Genomic DNA, 22,511 nt, shown 5'->3' with positions numbered 1-22,511 from the left:
TCAAGATGATTTAAGGAATGAATGAGTGTCTTCCGTTATTGACCCCGTCCATCCCTCCCTTAGGACTTCCAACCACGCTCTCTTACCCCTGACCGTTCCCACGGCCCCCTCAACGCCTGACCTGCCCACCACCCACACTTTGTGACAATAAACATTCATTAAAGAAAGATGAGTGGCATTCTGAGATCCCAGCTGTCAAATCCCAGCTTCCGTGGCCCTTCTCCTGCCCCCTCGGCGCCCCCGGGACTGACCCAGCTGGGCGCAGACCAAGACCGGTATCCGCTCACCCCCCAAATGACCAGGGTCTAGGGCTTGAGAGTCCAGAGGAGTCTGGACAAGTCACCTCACTTCCCGGCCCGGGAAGGCACCCTATGGGAATCCCGGGGAAGCCCCAGAAACGCTGAATAATAATAATGATGGTATTTGTTAAGTGCCTACTATGTGCCAGGCGCTGTACTAAGCACTGGGACAGTGGCATTTGTTAAGCGCATACTATATGTCAAGTACTGTTCTAAGTTACGGGGTAGATATAAGCTAACCAGGTTGGACACAGTTCCTGTCCCACATGGGGCTTACAGTCTCCATCCCCATTTTACAAATGAGGTAACTGAAGCACAGAGAAGTGAAGCGACTCACCCAAGGTCACAAAGCAGAAACGTGATGGAGCTGGGATTAGAACCCACGACCCTGCAACTCCCAGGTCTGTGCTCTATCCACTATGACATGGTTCTGAATAAATGCAGTGTGGCCTAGTGGCTACAGCCCAGGTCTGGGAGTCGGAACGACCGGGGTTCTAATTCCAGCTCCACCACCTGCCTGCTGTGTGACCTTGGACAAGTCACTTCACTTCTCTGTGCCTCAGCTTCCTCAGCTGTAAAATGGGGATTAAGAGCGTGAGCCCCATGTGGGACAGGGACTGTGTCCAACCTGATTGGTTCGTATCTACCCCAGCGCTTAGTACAGTGCCTGGCACAGAATAAGTGCTTAACAAATACCATTTAAAAAAAAAAAAAGAGTTTGCAGTCTAGAAGACTGGGATTGGAGGTGACCCAAAGCTAGAGAAGCAGCGTGTCTTAGGGGAAACAGCACCTGCTTGGGAGTCAGAGGACATGGGTTCTAATCTTGGCTCTGCCACTTGTCTGCTTTGTGACCTTGGGCAAGTCATTTAACTTCTCTGTGCCTCAGTTACCTGATGTGTAAAATGGGGATTAGGACTATGAGTCCCATGTGGGACAACCTGATTGCCTTGTAACTACTCCAGCACTTAGAACAGTGCTTGGCACATAGTAAGTGCTTAACAAATACTATTATTATTATTATTGTTATTATTATTATTATTATCATTATTGTCATTATTATTATTATTATTCCTGGGATTGGAGGTGACCATCCTCCACCTGCTGGGGTCATAGGGACGGTTGCCCCAGTGGCCCCAGAGCTGGTCCCCAACTTCACACTTCCTGCTGAAGTCTCCCTCAAAGCCCCCTGCCCCAGCCTGACCACTACAGGGGGCCAGGCACAGAAGTGACCAATGCAGAGCAAGGTACCTCCTTCCCCTCTCCACAGCACCTGTATATATGTCTATATGTTTGTACGTATTTATTACTCTATTTATTTATTTTATTTGCACATATTTATTCTATTCATTTTATTTTGTTAATATGTTTTGTTTTGTTCTCTGTCTTCCCCTTCTAGACTGTGAGCCCACTGTTGGGTAAGGACCGTCTTTATATGTTGCCAACTTGTACTTCCCAAGCGCTTAGTACAGTGCTCTGCACACAGTAAGCACTCAATAAATACGACTGAATGAATGAATGAATGAATGACTGTTCAACCCAATTCACTTGTATCTAACCCAGCACTCAGAACAATATTTGACACATGGTAAGCATTTAACAACAAATATCATTCAGGATGCAGCACTGCCTAATGGATAGGGCATGGGCCTGACAGTCAGAAGGACCTGAGTTCTAATCCAGGCTCTGCACCTTATCTTCTGTGTGACCCTGGGCATGTTACTTAACCATAATTCATTCATTCATTCATTCATTCATTCAATCGTATTTATTGAGTGCTTACTGTGTGCAGAGCACTGTACTAAGCGCTTGGGAAGTACAAGTTGGCAACATATAGAGATGGTCCCTACCCAACAGTGGGCTCACAGTCTATTTATTTATATCAATGTCTGTCTCCCCCTCTAGTCTAGCCTGCTTGTTGTGGGCAGGATTGAGTCTACCAACTGCTATACTTTACCCTCCCAAGTGCTTAGTACAGTGGATAGTGGTTGTCTACCCACCTCCATATCAAACTAAAACTCCTCACCATTGGCTTTAAAGTCCTCCATCCCCTTGCCCCCTCCTACCTCACCTCGCTTCTCTCCTTCTCCATCCCAGCCCGCACACTTCGCTCCTCTGGTACCGCTAACCTTCTTACTGCGCCTCCATCTCACCTGTCTCGCCACTGACCCCTGGCCAATTTCCTGCCTCTGGCCTGGAATGCTTTCCCTCCTAAAATCCACCAGACAGTTATTCTCCCCCAGCCTGTCAAAGCCTTACTGAGGGCACACCTCCTCCAAGAGGCCTTCCCTGACTAAGCCCCACTTTTCCTCATCTCCCACTCCCTTCTGCATCACTCTGTCTTGCTCCCTTTGCTCTTCCCTGTCTCTCCAGCCCCACGGTATTTACAGATATATCTGTAATTTTATTTATTTATATTGATGTCTGTTTATTTGTATTGATATCTGTCTGCCACCACCCCCCCCAGACTGTGGGCTCATTGTGGGCAGGGATTGTCAGAGTAGTGACTGTGGGCAAGTCACTTAACTTCTCTGGGCCTCGGTTCCCTATCTGTAAAATGGGGGTGAAGACTGTGAGCCCCATGTGGGACAACCTTGTATCTACCCCAGCACTTAGAACAGTGCTTGGCACATACTAAGTGCTTTAACAAATACCAAGATTATTACTGTTACTCTTTATTATTGTACTGAATTTTCCCAAGTGATTATCACACTGCCCTGTACACAGTAAGTGCTTAATGAATGTGACTGAATTAATTAATTCATTCAATTGTATTTATTGAGCACTTACTGTGTGCAGAGCACTGTACTAAGCACTTGGGAAGTACAAATTGGCAACATATAGAGACGGTCCCTACCCAACAACAGGCTCACAGTCTAGAAGGGGGAGACAGACAACAAAACAAAACGTGTGGATAGGTGTCAAGTCATCAGAATAAATGGAAGTAAAGCTAGATGATTGAATGAACTCCGTGCCTCAGTTTCCTCATCTATAAAATGGGGACTGGGACTGTGAGCCCTATTGTGGGACAGGGACTCTGCCCAACCTGATTATCTTGTATTTACCTCATGGCTGAGAGCAGTGCCCAGCACACAGTAAGAACTTAACTAATACCACAATTATTATTATTAGAGAAGCAGCATGGCCTAGTGGCAAGAGCACGGCCTTGGGAGTCAGAGGCCATGGGTTCTAATCCCGGCTCCGCCACCTGTCTGCTGTGGGACCTTGGGCAAGTCAACTTAATTTCTCTGTGCTGCAGTTACCTCATCTGTAAAATAGGGATGAAGACGGTGAGCCCGTGGGACAACCTGATTACCTTCTATTTACCCCAGTGCTTAGAACAGTGCTTGGCATGTAGTAAGCGCTTAACAAATACCATTATTATTAATAATACTTTTTTAAAACTGTACCCGAGACTCACCTGGGGCTACAGTATGACAAGAGGCCAGCAGAGGGTTGCTCTAATGGTTCCCTGGGCCCTGGGGGGAGGGCGGTGATGTCCTCAGCGCCCAGCCCACCCACACCCCGTCTCGGCCTCCCTCACTGAGACCCCGGACGCTCCTGTTGGAAGAAGAGAGGATGCAGAGCCACTGCCGGGAAAACTGGCTGGGGGCTGCAGGGCCTCCCTGGAGCCCAAGGCAAAGAGGGGATGTTCAGCCAGTCTGTCAACTGTATTTATTGAGTGATTACTGTGTGTACAGTACTGTACTGAGCACTTGGGAGAGTACACAACAACTATAAACACATTCCCTGTCTACAAGCTGACAGTCTAGGGGTCGGGGGAGACAGACATCAAGAGAAATAAATAAATGACAGAAGCCGCACGGCCTAGTGAACTCACTGTTGGGTAGGGACCGTCTCTATATGTTGCCAACTTGTACTTCCCAAGCGCTTAGTGCAGTGCTCTTCCTTTCTTCCTCTCCCCCTCGTCCCCCTCTCCATCCCCCCATCTTACCTCCTTCCCTTCCCCACAGCACCTGTATATATGTATATATGGTTGTACATATTTATTACTCTATTTATTTATTTATTTATTTATTTATTTTACTTGTACATTTCTATCCTATTTATTTTATTTTGTTGGTATGTTTTGTTCTGTTCTCTGTCTCCCCCTTTTAGACTGTGAGCCCACTGTTGGGTAGGGACTGTCTCTATGTGTTGGTAATTTGTACTTCCCAAGTGCTTAGTACAGTGCTCTGCACATAGTAAGCGCTCAATAAATACGATTGATTGATTGATTGATTGCTCTGCACACAGCAAGCGCTCCATAAATACGACTGAATGAATGAATGAAAGAGCACGGACCTGGGAGTCGGAAGGTCAGGGGTTCTAATACCAGCGCTTAGAACAGTGCTTTGCACATAGTAAGCGCTTAATAAATACCATTATTATTATAATACCAGCTCTCCCATTTGTCTGCTGTGTGACCCTGAAGCAGCGTGGCTCAGTGGAAAGAGCCCGGGCTTTGGACTCAGAGGTCATGGGTTCAAATCCCGGCTCTGCCGATTGTCAGCAGTGTGACTGTGGGCAAGTCACTTCATTCATTCACTCAATCGTATCTATTGAGCGCTTACTGTGTGCGGAGCACTGTACTAAGCGCTTGGGAAGTACAAGTTAACTTCTCTGTGCCTCTGTTACCTCATCTGTAAAATGGGGATAAAGACTGTGAGCCCCCCGTGGGCCAAACTGATCACCTTGTAACCTCCCCAGCGCTTAGAACAGTGCTTTGCACATAGTAAGCGCTTAATAAATACCATCATAAGTAGCTTCTCTGTGCTTCTGTTCCCTCCTCTGTAAAATGGGGGTTAAGACTGTGAGCCCCAGGTGGGACAGGGACTGTGTCTAGCCCTATTTTCTTCTATCCACCCCAGCGCTTAGTACAGTGTCTGGCACATAGTAAGCACTTAAAAAATACCGTGAAATAGGGGAGCCCCAATCGGGCTGGTGGAAGTCATTCCGCCGTCTCGTCGCTAGGGGGCGCTGCCCACCCACCAGTCGCGGAGAGCGGGAACTTCGGCCCTAGAGAAAGTGCGGGACCTTATATATGTTTATATATGTTTGTACATATTTATTACTCTATTTATTTTACTTGTACATATTTATTCTATCTATTTTACTTTGTTAATATGTTCTGTTTTGTTGGCTGTCTCCCCCTTCTAGACTGTGAGCCCGCTGTTGGGTAGGCACCGTCTCTGTATGTTGCCAACTCGGACTTCCCAAGCGCTTTGTACAGTGCTCTGCACACAGTGAGCGCTCAATAAATACGACTGAATGAACGAATGAATGAAAGTAGAACGTGCGACCCCGAAGCATTATAACTTAGTGGACAGGGCCCGGCCACGGGAGTCCACTTTGCTGTGTGGCCTTGGGCCGCTTACTTCATTTCTCTGGGCCTCAGTCCTCTCACCGTTCCTGTCTCACAAGCCCGCACCCTTGCTGTCATCCTCGACTCTGCTCTCTCGTTCACCCCACACATGATGATGATGATGGTATTTGTTAAGCGCTTACTATGTGCAAAGCACTGTTCTAAGCGCAGACACATCCAATCCGTCACCAAAACCTTCCGGTCTCACCTCCGCAATATCGCTATGAGCCCGCTGTTGGGTAGGGACAGTCTCTATATGTTGCCAACTTGTACTTCCCAAGCGCTTAGTACAGTGCTCTGCACACAGTAAGCCCTCAATAAATACAATTAAATGAATGAATGAATCGCCAAGATCCGCCCTTTCCTGTCATCCTATCCCGACTGGATTACTGCATCAGCCTCCTCTCTGAACTCCCATCCTCCTGTCTTTCCCCATTTCAGTCTATACTTCACTCTGCTGCCCGGATTATCCTTGTGCAGAAATGCTCTGGGCATGTTACTCCTCTCCTCAAAAATCTCCAGTGGCTGCCTGTCAACCTACGAATCAAGCAACAACTCCTCACTCTCGGCTTCAAGTCTCTCCATCCCCTCGCCCCCTCCTACCTCACCTCCCTTCTCTCCTTCTACAGCCCACCCCGCACCCTCCGCTCCTCTGCCGCCGCTAATCTCCTCACTGGGCCTCATTCTCGCCTGTCCCGCCGTCGACCCCCAGCCCACGTCCTCCCCCTGGCCTGGAATGCCCTCCCTACGCACATCCGCCAAGCTAGCTCTCTTCCTCCCTTCAAAGCCCTACTGAGAGCTCACCTCCTCCAGGAGGCCTTCCCAGACTGAGTCTCCTTTTCCTCTCCTCTTCCCCATCCCCTCCGCCCTACCTCCTTCCCCTCCCCACAGCACACGTATATATATTTGTACAGATTTATTACTCTATTTTACTTGTACATATTTACTATTCTATTTATTTTGTTAATGATGTGCTTATAGCTTTAATTCTATTTGTTCTGACTATTTTGACACCTGTTTCCCCCTTCTAGACTTTGAGCCCGTTATTGGGTGGGGACTATCTCTATATGTTGCTGACTTGTACTTCCCAAGCGCTTAGTCCAGTGCTCTGCGCACAGTAAGCGCTCAATAAATATGATTGATTGAATGAATCTGTAAAATGGGGATTGAGACTGTGAGCCCCACGTGGGACAGGGCCTGTGTCCAACCCAATTTATTTGTATCCACCCCAGAGTTTAGTACAGTGCCTGGCATACACTAAGCGCTTAACAAATAATAATAATGATGGTATTTGCTAAGCACTTACTATGTGTGAAGCACTGTTCAAAGCGCGGGGGTGGGGGGGCGATAAAAGGTAATCAGGTTGTCCCACAAGAGGCTCAGTCTTAATCCCCATTTTACAGATGAGGTAACTGAGGCCCACAGAAGTTAAGTGACTTGCCCAAAGTCATACAGCTGACAAGTGGCGGAGGCGGGATTAGAACCCATGACCTCTGGCTCCCAAGCCCGTGCTCTCTTTCCACTGAGCCACGCTGCTTCTCTACCAAATGCCACAACTATCATTATTATCATCATTATCAAAGAGACGCAGCTTGGCTCAGTGGAAAGAGCACAGGCTTTGGAGTCAGAGGTCATGGACTCGAATCCCGGCTCTGCCACATATCTGCTGTGTGACCTTGGGCAAGTCACTTAACTTCTCTGGGCCTCAGTTCCCTCATCTGGAAAATGGGGATTAAGACTGTGAGCCCCACATGGGACAACCTGATCACCTTGTATCCCCCCAGTGCTTAGAACAGGGCTTTGCACATAGTAAGCGCTTAACAAATGCTATTATTATTATTATTATTATTATTATTATTATTATTAAGTTATGGCAGTAGTTCTAGACGCTCTGCTCAGACTCTTGCTCTCGATTTGGACAGCCATGTCCCTGAGGGCGGGAGGACCCTCGAGTGAGGTGTAGCGGGCAGCGGTTGTCACCCCCGTCCCTAAAAGTCTGGCTCATGCCCAGGGGAGGCGAGGCAATTGGCAACCTCCCTTGGCAGACTCCAAGGCACACCCATCTCCCACTCTGGGCACAAAGTTAAAGTCCGTGTGGCTCAGTGGAAAGAGCCCGGGCTTGGGAGGCTAATCCCGCCTCCACCACTCGTCAGCTGTGTGACTTTGGGAAAGTCACTTCACTCCTCTGGGCCTCAGTTTCCTCATCAGTAAAATGGGGATTAAGTCTGTGAGCCCCACGTGGGACAACCTTGATTACCTTGTATCCCCCACAGAGCTTAGAACAGTGCTTGGCACACAGTAAGCACTTAACAAATACCAACATTATTATTACAGCCAGAGTCCCGGAGGGGCATAATTAGGATAGAAGGGGTGCGGTTAGGGACAGTCTCAAAAATGGAGTAGCCTGGAGGGGGAGAAGGGGAGGGTCCACCTCTGAGGCTTCCAGTGAACGTCCCCTCACACTCATTTCCCGGATCTGCAGAGTTTGACCTTGGTCTGGGAACTGGGTCCCTCGTGATTCCACCTTATTGATGGCTTCCATGACCGATCCTTTCCCCAAACGCCCCCACCCCTGCCCCACAGAGCAGGAACTGTCCCCATTCTAAGTCCCAGTTATACCCTCAGTTGTGTGCCTCAGTTATTCCCCCTGGATAGGCCCCCTGGCTCATTAGGCATCAGATCCATATGTGGGGAAGGGGCAGGGTGGGGGTAGGGGGCTCTCACAGGTTGTGGTACAATCACAATGACCCACAGCCCTCGAGGAAACCTCGGAGCGCTACCTCCCCCCACACAAAACAATGAGCGATGCTAAAAGCACAGACCTAGGCCGCTCAGACAGTCTTGGTACAACACCTCCTGGCCCTGAAGGGACGATGGGAAGGGAGACGCCACCTCAACCTGCCCCAAATCTGTCCCTTCAGCCCAGGCTTGAGGCCTGGTGGGACGGGATGCTTCCTCCCAACGGGTGGTTCGAGCCCTACGATGCCAGCCGGCCCCTCTCTAGTGCCCACTGTCTGCTTCTGACTTTGTTTCTTAGTGCCCGCTCGACTTCCCAGTGGCTCTCTCTCCCTTGGTGGAGAGGCTGGCCTGGCCCTGGGTACACTTGGCATGCTGAAGACATTAGCCAAGACCCTGGGTCAGGCAGAATGCCAGTCGCAATCTGGCCCGCCAGAACCAGAGTTGCCCCAACAAGGTGTAAACTCAGATGCGGGAGGCTGGCCTCCAGGGCTTCACTGTCAGTCAGTCGTATTTATTGAGCACTTACTGTGTGCAGAGCACTGTACTGAGCACTTGGGAGAGTAAAATATAACAATAGTACAGACACATTTCCCGCCCACAGTGAGCTTACCGCCAAAGGGAAGATAGACATTAATATAATATTTATTCTATTTTATTCTATTTATTTTATTTTGTTAATATGTTTTGTTTTGTTGTCTGTGTCCCCCTTCTAGACTGTGAGCCCACTGTTAGGTAGGGACCCTCTCTATATGTTGCCAACTTGTACTTCCCAAGCACTTAGTACAGTGCTCTGCACACAGTAAGCGCTCAATAAATACGATTGAATGAATGAATGAATAAATATATGTTACAGATATGGACAATTAAGTGCTGTGGGGCTATGGAGGGGATGATTAAAGGGAGTGAGTCGGGGTGACACAGAAGGGAGTGGGAGAAAAGAAAAGGAGGGCTTAGTCAGGGAAGGCCTCCTGGAAGAGATGTGCCTTCAATAAGGCTTTGAAGGAGGGGAGAGTCATTTTCTGTCAGCTATGGGGAGAGGGGGTGTCTGGTGCCCTCAAATTACAGTCCACACCTCATTGATGCTCCTGGAGGCTTCACTGGTGCCATCAACTTAAAGCCCACATCTTGCCAATCCCCTCAAGGACGGTACTTTCTGCCAGCCATATCTGAACTGCCAGAGGTGCCTACTGTCCCCATTCAGGTTGCTCCACCCTGGCTGCCCTGGCATGCCCAGACCAAGCTACTGAAGATGCCAAGAGATGGATAAGGTGGTTACCCTCTCCCCAGACACACTTGCAGCAGAGGGGACACATCATGAAGTCTCTGAAATAGGGGTCCAGTAACACCCGAGTCTCCAACTCACCAAAGCTTCTGCCCCGATTGGGCAGCCTGGCCAAGCATCCCAGGGCCTGCAGAGAGGGTTCAGGGTACACCTAACCATCCATGACAGTGGGGGTGAGGGGCTCGACCCAAGCGGGCACACGCTTACCTTACACTGCCCCGCCACGCAGATGGCTGTGCCGTTCTGGTCGCAGGGCGTCCCGTCGATCACCGTGGCCGCCTGCCGCACGTAGAAGCGGTACCCAGTGGCCCGGCAGTTCAGCTCACACTTTTGGTCACCCTTTACTGTAGGGAAAGGGAAAACATGGCCAGTCACAGGGCCCGGGACCAGCCTGGGAGGTCGGAACCGGGCACCCCTCCTAAGCCCAAACCCTGCTCCCGCCAACACTGACGCTCCCTCCTGGCACAGGCTCACAGCGGCTCTGCCCTTTCTCCCTCCCCTGACCCCAACCCCCCAGCCTCCTTTTCCACACTGGCCCAAGTCCCTTCAAACGTGCAGAGGATCCTTCCCAGGGAGCCCCCATCTGAAGAAGGAGGGGAGCAGATGGGAGATGGGGGCAGCTCGGAGTGATAAATCACACAAAGGTATTGAGCACTTACTTCTCTTTATTCAATGGTATTTGTTAAGCACTTACTATATGCCAAGGCACGGTTCTAAGCACTGGGGTAGATACAAAGTAATCATGTTGGACACAGTCCAGATCCCACTTGGGGCTCACAGTCTTAATCCCCATTTTACAGATGAGGAATCTGAAGCAGAGAGAAGTGAAGTGACTTGGCTAAGGTCACACAGCAGAAAAGCAGCAGAACCGGGATTAGAAGGCAGGTCCTCTGACTCCCGGCTCCATTCTCTATCCACTAAGCCCATGCTGCTTTTTTACCCCCTCCACTGGGTACAAGAGTGTTTCCTGCTACTTGTTCCGCACCTTCCCCACTCCGGATCCAGTAAAGCAGCGTGGTCTAGTGTTTAGAGCTTTGGCCTGGGAGTGAGAGGGCCTGGGCAAGTCACTTCACTTCTCTGTGCCTCTGTTACCTCATCTGTAAAATGGGAATTAACTCCTACTTCCTCCTACTTAAACTGTGAGCACCATGTGGGACAAGGACTGTGTCCAGCCTGATTAACTTGTATCTAACCCAGCATCTAGAACACTGCTCGGCACATAGTAAGTGCTTAACAACTACCATAAACAATAACAACAATAACAACAGAGGGTGCTCCCGGCCAGGGAGCTGTGGACTCTACGTAATGGGAAGCAGTATGGTGTAGTGGATAGCACATGGGCCTAGAAATCCAAAGGTCATGGGTTCTAATCCCAGTTCTGCCACTTGTCTGCTGTGTGGCCTTGGGCAAATCACTTCACTTCTCTGTGCCTCAGTTACCTCATCTGTAAAACGGGGGTTATGACTGTGAGCCCTATGCAGGACAGGGACTGTGCCCAACCCGATCTCTTTGTACCACCCCAAAGCTTAGTACAGTGCCTGGCACATAGTAAGTGCTTAACAAATACCAGAATTATTATTATTAGTAGTAGTAGTAGTAACAATAATAAAAATAATAATAATTCCATGTACACCCTGCCCACCGCCTCCAGGTTCGGCAGATCCCCCACCCGGGCTGTGGACTCTCTCTGGAGTCAAGGCATGTGCAGGAAGAGGAAGGGCCCTGGAGAAAGGAGGGCAACAGCCAGGCTCCCTGGCCGTGGTCGGGAGAAGAAAGGGGAGGCCGGAAACGCTCCTTTGATCCCTCAGAGGGGGCTTTCTGAAACGCAGAAAACAAACGCTCCAGTCTAGCCTGAGACCTGATGAAATCCAAACATCTCACCGCCATGTGGGAGCAGGAGTTTGGACTGATACATGAAAGGGGAATTGTGTGGCCTCCTTGGAGACTGGGAGGGGATTCCCCCAAAGACCGGGGCTACACTGGCATGAGAGAGCTGAGGCAATTATCCGGGGCATTCAAGGAAAAGAAGCCTGATCCTGAAATCCATTCAGGGATCTGAACGGCGCTTAGAACAGTGCTCAATCATCATCATCATCATCAATCGTATTTATTGAACGCTTACTATGTGCAGAGCACTGTACTAAGCACTTGGGAAGTACAAATTGGCAACATATAGAGACAGTCCCTACCCAACATTGGGCTCACAGTCTAAAAGATTAATACTACCAATTTTTTTAAGGGTATTTGTCAAGCACTTAGTACAGTGCTCTGCACACAGTAAGCGCTCAATAAATATGATTGAATGAATGAATGCGTGGCACTGTTGTATCTACCCCAGCACTTAGTACAGTGCCTAAAATATAATAACCACTTAGCAAATGCCACAATCAATAAATGCGATTGAATGAATGAATGCCTGGCACTGTTGTATCTACCCCAGCGCTTAGTACAGTGCCTGAAATATAATAAGCGCTTAACAAATGCCACAGTTATTGGTAACTGCTGGGGTAGATACAAGCTAATCAGGTTGGACACAGTCCATGTCCCAAGTGGGGCTCACGGTCTTAATCTCCATTTTACAGATGAGGTAGCTGTGGCACAGAGAAGTGAAGTGACTTGGCCAAAGTCACACAGAAGACAAGTGGCAGACGGGGGATTGAAACCCAGGTCCTCTGGCTCCCAGGCTGTGCTTTCTCCACTAGGCCTTACTGATTCCCAGTTGATTGATTGATAGAGCATTCCAGGTCAGGGGTTACACTAATCACTACTCCGCCACCTCTGCTTATAAGTAATACAGTTATTACTACAATTACTTCTATAGCCACTGTTCGATACCCACTGATGGGGACAGCCCACCTCCCTCCAGAATCCCCACCCGAGGGGTCAGATAAACCTGAGAGAGCCCTGGGAAAGAATTTCACTCTGGTCTCCTGGGGCCGAGTTCACCTCTTTCCAGCCTTCCAGGGAGAGGGAAAAACTGGCTGGGAGTAATTGCTGCATTTAGATTTTCACCCTTTATTCACCCCTCCCTCCGTCCCATTGCATTTATGTACATGTCCGTAATTTATTAATTTATATTATTCTCTGCCTCCCCCTCTAGACTGCAAGCTCCCTGTGGACAGGGAATGTGTCTACCAACTCTGTTATACTGTAGCCTCCCAAGCACTTAGGACAGTGATCTGCACACAGTAAGCACTCAATCAATCAACGGTATTTACTGAGCACTTACTACGTACAGAGCACTGTTCTAAGGCAGTCAATCGTATTTATTGAGCACTTGCTGTACGCTGTGCGCTGTACTAAGTGCTTGGAGGAGTACAATAAAACAATACACCAGACATGTTCGATGCCCACAGTGAGCTCACAATCTAGAGGGGGAGATAGACATCAATATAAATAAATAAATTACAGGTATGTACGCAAATGCTGTAGGGCTGGGAAGGGGGATGAATAAAGGGAGCAAGTCAGGGAGACTTAGAAGGGAGTTGAGGAATAGGAAAAGAGGGCTTCGTCAGGGAAGGCCTTTGGGAGGAGATAACAATTGTGGTATTTGTTAAACACTTGCAGTGTGCCAGGCACTGTACTAAGCGCCGGGGGGTGGGGGAGGGAAGAGTACAAGAAAATCCAGTTGGATGTAGTCCCTGTCTCACATGAACCTCACAGTCTTAATCCCCATTTGACAGACGAGGGAACTGAGGCACAGAGAAGTCAAGTGACTTGTCCAAGGCCACACAGCAGACAAATGGCAGAGCTGGAATTAGAACCCAGGTCCTTTGAGGATACCATGCAAGAAAATGTTCCCTGCCCATAATAAGCTCACAGTTTAGAGGAGAGTTAACAGTCTTGATAAATGTGAGTGATTGATTAGAAGTAGCATGGCTTAGAGGATAGAGCATGGGCCTTGGGAGTCGAAAGTCATGGGTTCTAATTCCACCTCCACCACTTGTCTGCTGTGTAACCTTGGGCAAATCACTTCACTTCTCTAGGCCCCATCTGAAAAATGGGGATTGAGACTGTGAACCCCACTTGGGACAGGGACCGTATCCAACCCGATTTACCTTGTATCCACCCCAGTGCTTAGTACAGTGCTTGGCACATAGTACGTGCTTCACAAATACCATCAATATTGTTATTGATAACAATACTGTTATTGTTATCAATTATTGATTGGGAGGGAGAGAAGGAGGAAAGGGAGGATGGAGGGGTTGGCATGTGCTAGTATACGTGTGTCCAGCAGGCCTTACCTCTGCCCCTGCTGCCGTTGTCGGAAGCAGGTTCTAGGGGTCACAACGGTTCCACCCCATGTGCTGCGGACACATCCTCTCTCTGGACAAGAGGGGCGAGCCGACAGGTCACTCCCGGGCCGTAGCTCCACTCGCCCCTCTTGCCAACTCTCTCTCAGTTGCTTCCCCCTCAAGTCTGTAAGCTCGTTGTGGGCAAGGAACGTGTCTGTAATAGTGTACTCCCCAAGCGCTTAGTACAGAGTTGTGCACACAATAAGCGCTCAGTGAATACAACTGATTGACTGCCCTGGGAAGCGCGACACACCTGGAGCTGGGGGTCTGCTGAGCCCCTCCTTCTGACTCCACGCTCACAGGTGGGAACACCACCCCCACCTTAATGGGACCCAGGCCTCTCACCTGCCCAGCAGGCAAAACCTGGGTTCCGAGGAGGCATGGAGAGTAGGCCCGCAGGTAGGGGAGGACAAGGGAAATGGAGCTCAAGCAATAATAATAATGTTGGTATTTGTTAAGCACTTACTATGTGCCAAGCACTGCGGGGAGGATGGTGGTAGTCCCACTCCCACTTTTTTTTTAAATATTTGTTAGGTGCTTACTATGTGCCAGGCACTGTACTAAGCACTGTGGGAGATACAACTAATTAGGTTGGACAAAGTCCCTGTCCCTCATAGGGCTCACCGTCTTAATCCTCATTTTACAGATGAGGTAACTGAGGCACAGAAAGGTGAAGTGACTTACCCAAGGTAATATAGCAGACAAGTGGCAGAGCTGGGATTAGAACCTACCCCCTTCCCCTCCCCACAGCACTTGTATATATTTGTACATATTTAATACTCTAATTTATTTGTACATATTTACTATACTTATTTTATTAATGATGAGTATATAGCTATAATTCTATTTACTCTGGTAGTATTGACATCTATCTACTTGTTTTGTTTTTTTGTCTGTCTCCCCCTTCTATACTGTGAGCCCATTGTTGGGTAGGGACCGTCTCTCTATGTTGCCGATTTGCACTTCCCAAGTGCTTAGTACTGTGCTCTGCACACAATAAGTGCTCAATAAATACGATTGAATGAATGAATGAATGAACCCTCTGATTCCCAGGCTGGTGCTCTTTCTACTAGGCACACTGCTTCTTGGCCACTTAATAATAATAATAATAATAATGGCATTTATTGAGCACTTACTATGTGCAAAGCACTGTTCTAAGTGCTGGGGAGGTTACAAGGTGATCGGGTTGTCCCTCAGGGGGCTCACAGTCTTCATCCCCATTTTCCAGATGAGGTAACTGAGGCCCAGAGAAGTTAAGTGACTTTGCCCAAAGTCACACAGCTGACAATTGGTGGAGCTGGGGTTTGAACCCATGACCTCTGACTCCAAAGCCCGTGCTCTTTTCACTGAGCTACGCTGCTTCACTTCCTCATCTCCTCCCAACACCCACCTCAGGGTTGAGGCGTTTTGTCTCTGTTATCCCCTAAATTTGCTGAGGGCCCCGCCAGGGCAGAAGCTTCAGCCTGCCTGGCCGTTCCACACAGCAGGCCCCTTCCCTCCTGATGCCCGGGGCCTGGGGTGAGGAGCAGAGGGGCCTAGTGTTCTTGCTTCTTGCCCTAGAGGGAAACCAGTTCCGTACCCTGGCCTCACGGAAGATGCTGGGGCCAGCTGGCTGGGAAGGGAGCAGGGTTTGGGCAGCTAGCTGAGACTGGACTCTGGCACTGTGATTCCAGCCTAGACTGTCCCTCCCGCCCATACCCCATGTCCCAGACAAAGGAACGTGTTCTCTAGAGGGATCAGAGGCAATTCCTCGCACCAGGAGCCCGGGGGGTGGAAAACCATGTAGCCTTCCCGCTCCAGCTCCCCACCCCCGGCCCACAGGGAGATCCACTTGAGCCTCCAGGACAACAGGTTCAGTTCCCAGCTGGTCCAGGCCCTAAAGCACATTCCTGCAGCTGCGGTGCCCGCTCCCCCGCCCGGCCAGAGTGTCTTTAGAAGACCCCCGGGAGAAGTCTCATAGCTTCAGCAGGGAAGCGGCCTGGATGGCCCACTGTTTGGAGGCATTTGTGCCGGAAAAAAAAAAAAACCCTCCAGCAATACAAACAGGAAACAACCGCCTCTTGTTAAAATTAAAGTTCCAATCTGTTCTTCCGAAGACTTCCCTGCCCACTTGCCCTCTCGAGAGGCCACATGGGTCATCCCCCGCCTCTGGGCAGGACAACTGAGCCGCCCAGGCCGCTGCCCCAGTTGTGCAGGGACGGGAGGGCCAAGGCCGTGTGAAGTAAGGGGCGGCAGTGGGGAAGGGGCCCGAGAGAAACAACCAAACAGCTCCATTTCTCCTCTGTCTGCTGACCACAGCACTCTGTCAGAGAAGGGAGAGGTGTCTGGGGGGCCCTGGTGTTGGTGAGTGGTGGGAGAGGGAGCTGGGGGTGGTAGGTGGAGAGACGTGAAGAGGGGTGGGATGTTGGTGACAGGGTAATGGCAGTGCAAATTGTGCATGCTGGCGACAATTTCAACAGGCTGGAATCTCTCTGCAAGACTGGTCCGTCCCCCTCTGACCGCTCTCCAGTGACAATATCTCCCTATCAGCACCGCACTCCCACCACCCCAGCAGTACCACCAGCCAGAGGTGGGCCCGGGACCCACTCAGGATACTACAGGGGCCGTGGTGGTGGTGGGGAGCCTGGCTGGCCCTCGGGGTCTGGGTCCCAATTGCGGTCTCCGGTTATTAGTAAACATGCAGGGACTGGGCGTCCCTTGGTCACGAGAAGAGGAGTGCTCAGCCTTCCCTGGAATCTCTGCCCCGGGAATCAGAGTTCAGGAGTCATGTCCTCTGATCCTCGGCCTCACATGCTCCCAGACTGAGGAGGAAGCGCCTTCTCCCTCTCCCTCCCTCCAAATAAAAATGATGATAATAATGATGGCATTTATTAAGCGCTATGTGCAAAGCACTGTTCTAAGTGCTGGGGAGGTTACAAGGTGATCAGGTTGCCCCGGGGGGGCTCACAGTCTTAATCCCCATTTTACAGATGAGGTAACTGCGGCCCAGAGAAGTTAAGTGACTTGCCCAAAGACACACAGCTGACAATTGGCGGAGCCGGAATTTGAACCCAGGACCTCTGACTCCAAAGCCCGCACTCTTTCCATTGAGCCATGCTGCTTCCAAATGCAGCAGCTCCACTGGGACCCCTCCCCACCCTGGCTGCCCAGTCCAGCCTGGGGACAGGCGAGCTGAGAGATTGGCCAGGGGAGGGAAAGGAGGCCAATCCCTCTTGGGGTGGGTCTCCAGGGACATCAGTCACCATGGGCACCCAGAAGGGCCATCTGAGGTGATTCTGCAGGCCGGCATGATCCGGCGGGGTTGTCTTGGCTCCACTTCGCTTTCCCTCTGGGAAATCTCTGGGATTTTTCCCATTTCAGAGAGGGGGAACTGAAGCCCAGAGAGGTTAAGTGGCTTTGCCAAGGTCTCACAGTGAGTCCCTACTTGGAGAGGCAGAACTGGAACCTAGGAGTTCTGACTCCCAACTCCTTGCCAGGGAACTGTCCCAATTCTCTGCTTCATGGAGGAGACTCATAGCTACCAGTTGGGCTATGACAGCTCCAGGAACATTGGAACATTGTGGGAGCTGAGCTCTCAGGGAAACCGAGAGCCAGTGGCTGGGAATGGTCAACCTCAAACCATCAACCTCTCAGGGAGCGGGCAGGCTGGGAACGTTCAACCTCAAACTCCGGGTGTGGGGAGGGGATGACGGAGGGCTAGTGGCAGGAAATGGTTCACCTCAAACTCAGGGTGTGGGGAAGGGGTGACCAAGAGCCAGTGGATGGGAACCGCCGACCTCAAAGTTGGGGTGTGGGGAGGAGGTGACCAAAAGCCAGCGGATGGAAACTGTCAACCTCAAGCTCAGGGTGTAGGGAAGCAGTGACTAGAGCCGATGGATGGGAGAAGCAGCATGGCTTAGTGGAAAGAGCACAGGCTTGGGAGTCAGAGGTCGTGGGTTCTAATCCTGGCTCCACCACTTATCAGCTGTGTGACTTTGGGCCAGTCACTTTAATTCTGTGTGCCTCAGTTACCTCATCTGTAAAATGGGGATTAAGACTGTGAGCCCCATGTGGGACAACCTGATTACCTTGTATCTACCTAAGCACTTATAACAATGCTTGGCACATAGTAAGTGCTTAACAAATACCATTATTATTATTATTATTATTATTATTATTATGGTCAACCTCAAACTCTAGGGTGTGGGGAGAGGGGGGCTGAGAACCAATGGCTGGGAATGGTTCATCTCAAACTTGGGGAGTGGAAAAGGGGTGAGAAGTGGGGAGTGAGAACAGTGGCTGGAAAAGTCGACCATCATTTGGGGCTGGGGTTGTTAGCAGGGAAGGGGAGGAAGAGGCATCGTGTTTCTGTCTGGGGAAGCTTATTGGGTCTGGAGCCCCAGGGAAGGGGTGGGAAGAGACAGGAGATTTTGGTCTCAATATTATCTTGTTCATTAGTTATAGTACTAATTAATAATAATAGCATTTATTAAACGCTTACTATGTGCAAAGCACTGTTCTAAGCGCTGGAGAGGTTACAAGGTGATCAGGTTGTCCCACATGGGGCTCACAGTCTTAATCCCCATTTTACAGATGAGGTAACTGAGGCACAGAGAAGTTAAGTGACTTGCCCAAAGTCACAGAGCTGACAATTGGTGGAGCCGGTATTTGAACCCATGACCTCTGATTCCAAAGCCCGTGCTCTTTCCACTGAGCCACGCTGATTCTCATAATTAAGCACTAGGTGCCTAAGACAGGAAGCAGCATGGTCTAGTGGGTAGAACACAGGCGTCTGAGTCAGAAGGTCCTGGGTTCTAATTCCAGCTCTGCTACTTGTCTGTTGCATGACCTTGGGCAAATCACTTAACTTTTCTACGCCCCTCATCTGTAAAATGGGGATTAAAATTGTGAGCCCCATGTGGGACATGGACTGTATTCAATCTGATTAGTCATATCTACCCCAGTGCTTAGTATAGTGCCTGGCATGTAGTAAGTGCTTAACAAATACCAATTAAAAAAAACAAAAAAAATGTACTTGAATACAAGATTATCTGAGTTGACACAGCCCTTGTCACATAGACTGTGAGCCCACTGTTGGGTAGGGACCCTCTCTATATGTTGCCAACTTGTACTTCCCAAGCACTTAGTACAGTGCTCTGCACACGGTAAGCGCTCAAAAAATATGAATGATTGATAGGGCTCTCCGTCTACAGAGTAGGGAGAATAGGGATCTTATCCCCATTTTACTGAGGCGGAAACAGAGGCCCTGAGGAGTTAAGTGGCTTGCCCAAGGTCACTCAGCAGGTGTATGGCATTGCTTTGAGGCCCTGAGAAGTTAAGTGCCTTGCCCAAGGGTACTCAATGGGTGTATGGCATTGCCGTGACTAGAATTTGGGTCTCTAATCCCAGGCTCACGGTCTTTTCCTCTAGGTCACTTTGTCTTCCCCCACTCCCCATCTCTGGCAGAGGGCTGGGGTGGAAGGGAGAGAAGAGGATGGGACGGGGGAGCTGAGCTGCCGGCATTAGCCTCAGACATGTCCCCCAGAGGGGAAGAACTGTGTACACATAATAATAATTATTATTATGGTTCTTGTTATTATTAATAATAATAATAATGGCATTTATTAAGAAATTACTATTCATTCATTCAATCGTATTTATGGAGTGCTTACTGTGTGTAGAGCACTGTACTAAGCACTTTGCAAAGCGCTGGGGAGGTAACAAGGTGATCAGGTTGTCCCACGGGGGGCTCACAGTCTTAATCTCCATTTTACAGATGAGGTAACTGCGGCACTGAGAAGTTAAGTGACTTGCCCAAAGCCACACAGCTGGCAATTGGCAGAGCTGGGATTTGAACCCATGATCTCTTACTCCAAAGCCCATGCTCTTTCCACTGAGCCACGCTAGGCACTTACTACATGCCAAACACTGTTCTAAGCACCGGGACAGATACAAGTTCATCAGTTGGAAACAGGCTCTGACTCAGGGGTCCCCCTCTCTGCCCCTTCCCCCCAGCCGGCGCACGCAACCCACATCTGGATGTGATCCCCCTGTGAGTCTATATATAGAACAGTCGAGGGGGAAGGAGGGGGCTCCAGAGTCTCTAAGCATTCAGTGCTTAGAACAGTGCTTTGCACATAGTAAGCGCTTAATAAATGCTATTCTTATTCTTATTATGTGCAGGAGCTTAGGGTGGGGAGGGGGTTGAGGGACAGGGGCACCAGGCAGGTGGGGTGAGCTGGGCAACCTGGAGGTCTTGTGGCCACAATTGGGGCCCTCCTCGCCCTCTCTGGACCCCGGGGCTGCCAGGACCCAGAGGTGGGTGGGCTTGCTGCAGGGACCCTGGGACCTTCTGAACGGGCGTGGGTGTTTCAGCTGTGGTGCCCGAGGTGGCATTGGAGCCTTCTGTTCAGCACCCGTGGCCCCTGGCCCCTTGACTTTCTGGTGTCCAACAGACAAGCAGTGCCCACGACTGCCAGGGTGCCCCTGGGGAGACACCTGAACCCCACCGCTGGGAGTGGCCCTCCATAACCGGCCTCTGACCCTGCCTCCTCTCTCTCCCAGCCCCAAGCAGGGCCCCAAAGGATTCCCCGAGCCCCTCCCTTCCCATACATCTGAAGGGGAAGGGCAGGATTCGGACTGCTGACCTCTGCCCAGGAATGGGGTGGGGGCAGCAGGCCACTCGGCCCCTCTGACACTGGCCCCCTCCCATTCCACGTTTGGAAACGAGCTCCGAGGGGCCCGGGGGCTGGGTGATGGGGCAGAAAGGAGGGCTACCGTCCACCGATTCCTGGGGTTTGCTGGGGCTGGAGTCCCCAGCCACCAAAGGGTGTGGAGTGGTGGCTCCAGAGATGAATGAGAAGCAGCGTGGCTCAATGGAAAGAGCCCAGGCTTCGGAGTCAGAGGTCATGGGTTCAAGTCCTGGCTCTGCCAATTGTCAGCTGTGTGACTTTGGGCAAGTCACTTCACTTCTCTGGGCCTCAGTTACCACATCTGTAAAATGGGGATTAAGACTGTGAACCCACCGTGGGACAACCTGATCACCTTGTAACCTCCCCAGCGCTTAGAACAGTGCTTTGCACATAGTAAGCGCTTAATAAATTCCATCATCATCATGAATGAATGAATGAATGAATGAATGAGCACCTCGGTCTCAGCCTGGCCCCATTTCTGGCCAGAACACGGTCCCCTCTCTTTTCCCTGCTCAAGGCACTCACTAGGCCATTTGGTCCAGCCCCCTGCCTCCAGGCAGGTGAAAGACTAAACAGTCTGGGACAGATGGGTACTGCTCGTTCCTTAAACCTCCCTGCTGGCCCCACCCCTTTTTATGGTAATTGTTAAGTGCGTATTATGTGCCAGGCACTGGACTAAGCGCTGGGGTAGATACAAGCTAATCAGGGGCCACCAGGACGTCCTTCCTTACATCCAACCATAATCTCTCCTACTGCAACTGAAGCTCATTCCCTCTGGCCCTTGGGGGACACAGGGAATAGCTGGTCAGTGGCCCCCAAAAACCTTCCAGGGACTCAACTTCCCCACCACCACCACCCCGGACCCACCTACACCTTTCCAGGCTAAATGAGCCAATCCGCCGATCCCCCTTTGCCCCCAAGTGCCGGGATCACCCAGGTCCACAGGAGCCCCTCCCCTTATCTCATGTTCAGGGACAGACAACCGGAACAGATTCTTCTCCGGGACAACAGAGGCCCGGAAAGCTCTGCTTCTCCTCAAGTCCCACTCCCTGACTTGCAGGGAGCACCCCTCGGCAGGGAATGGGTCTGTTTGCTGTTATGCTGTATTCTCCCAAGTGCTTAGTACAGTGCTTTGCACAAAGGAAGCGCTCAATAAATATGATTGAATGCATGAATGACCCCAAGAGCCCCCTCTCTGATGGCCCCCATCTGTCCACAATTTCCGGGGATTGGTGGAGGTTGTCACCTGCACCACTCCCGCCATGTCCCAAACCCCAGAGACAGATTGAGTCACGTCAGCCACCCAGCTCTGACCTAGATAGAGCACAGGCTTGGGTGCCAGAGGACCTGGGTTTTAATCCCGGCTCTGCCACTTGTCTGCTGTGTGACCTGGGGCAAGTCACTCAAATTGTCGGTGCCTCAGCTGCCTCATCTGTAAAGTGGGGATTAAGACTGCAAGCTCCTTGTAGGACGTAGACTATGTCCAATCTGATTAGGGAAGCAGCATGGCATAATGGATAGAGCAGAGGGCTTGGAGTCACAAAGTCATGGGTTCTAATTCCAGCTCTGTTCATTGTCTTCTGTGTGACCTCAGGCAAGTCACTTGACTTCTCTGTGCCTCAGTTCCCTCATCTGTAGAATGGGGATTAAGACTGTGAGCCCTGTGTGGGATAGGGACTGTGTCCAACCCGATTATTTTGTATCTACTCCAGCATCTAGAACAGTGCCTGTCACATAGTAAGCACTTAACGAATACCATAATTATTATTATTATTAGCTTGTATCTACTCCCAGCACTTAGTACAGTGCCAGGTATATAGTAAATGCTTAACAAATATGATTTAAAAAAAAGACTAAGGGGCC

The 22,511-nt window shown here is 50.3% G+C and overlaps 1 protein-coding gene across 1 annotated transcript in view; it reads right to left on the bottom strand.

The window, feature by feature from the left end:
• THSD4 (thrombospondin type 1 domain containing 4) overlaps window positions 1-22,511 on the bottom strand; it is a 125,274-nt gene that overhangs the window by 63,418 nt on the left and 39,345 nt on the right. The window contains exon 7 of the mRNA XM_038750243.1: window positions 9,890-10,026. Coding sequence (XP_038606171.1) covers window positions 9,890-10,026 — 137 coding nt within the window. The remainder of the gene's footprint in view (window positions 1-9,889; window positions 10,027-22,511) is intronic.

The sequence above is a fragment of the Tachyglossus aculeatus genome, chromosome 8 (assembly GCF_015852505.1).
Source record: "Tachyglossus aculeatus isolate mTacAcu1 chromosome 8, mTacAcu1.pri, whole genome shotgun sequence".
NCBI lineage: Eukaryota > Metazoa > Chordata > Mammalia > Monotremata > Tachyglossidae > Tachyglossus > Tachyglossus aculeatus.
The sequence above is the reverse complement of the archived record's forward strand: the minus strand, read 5'-3'. Positions and strand labels throughout refer to the sequence as shown.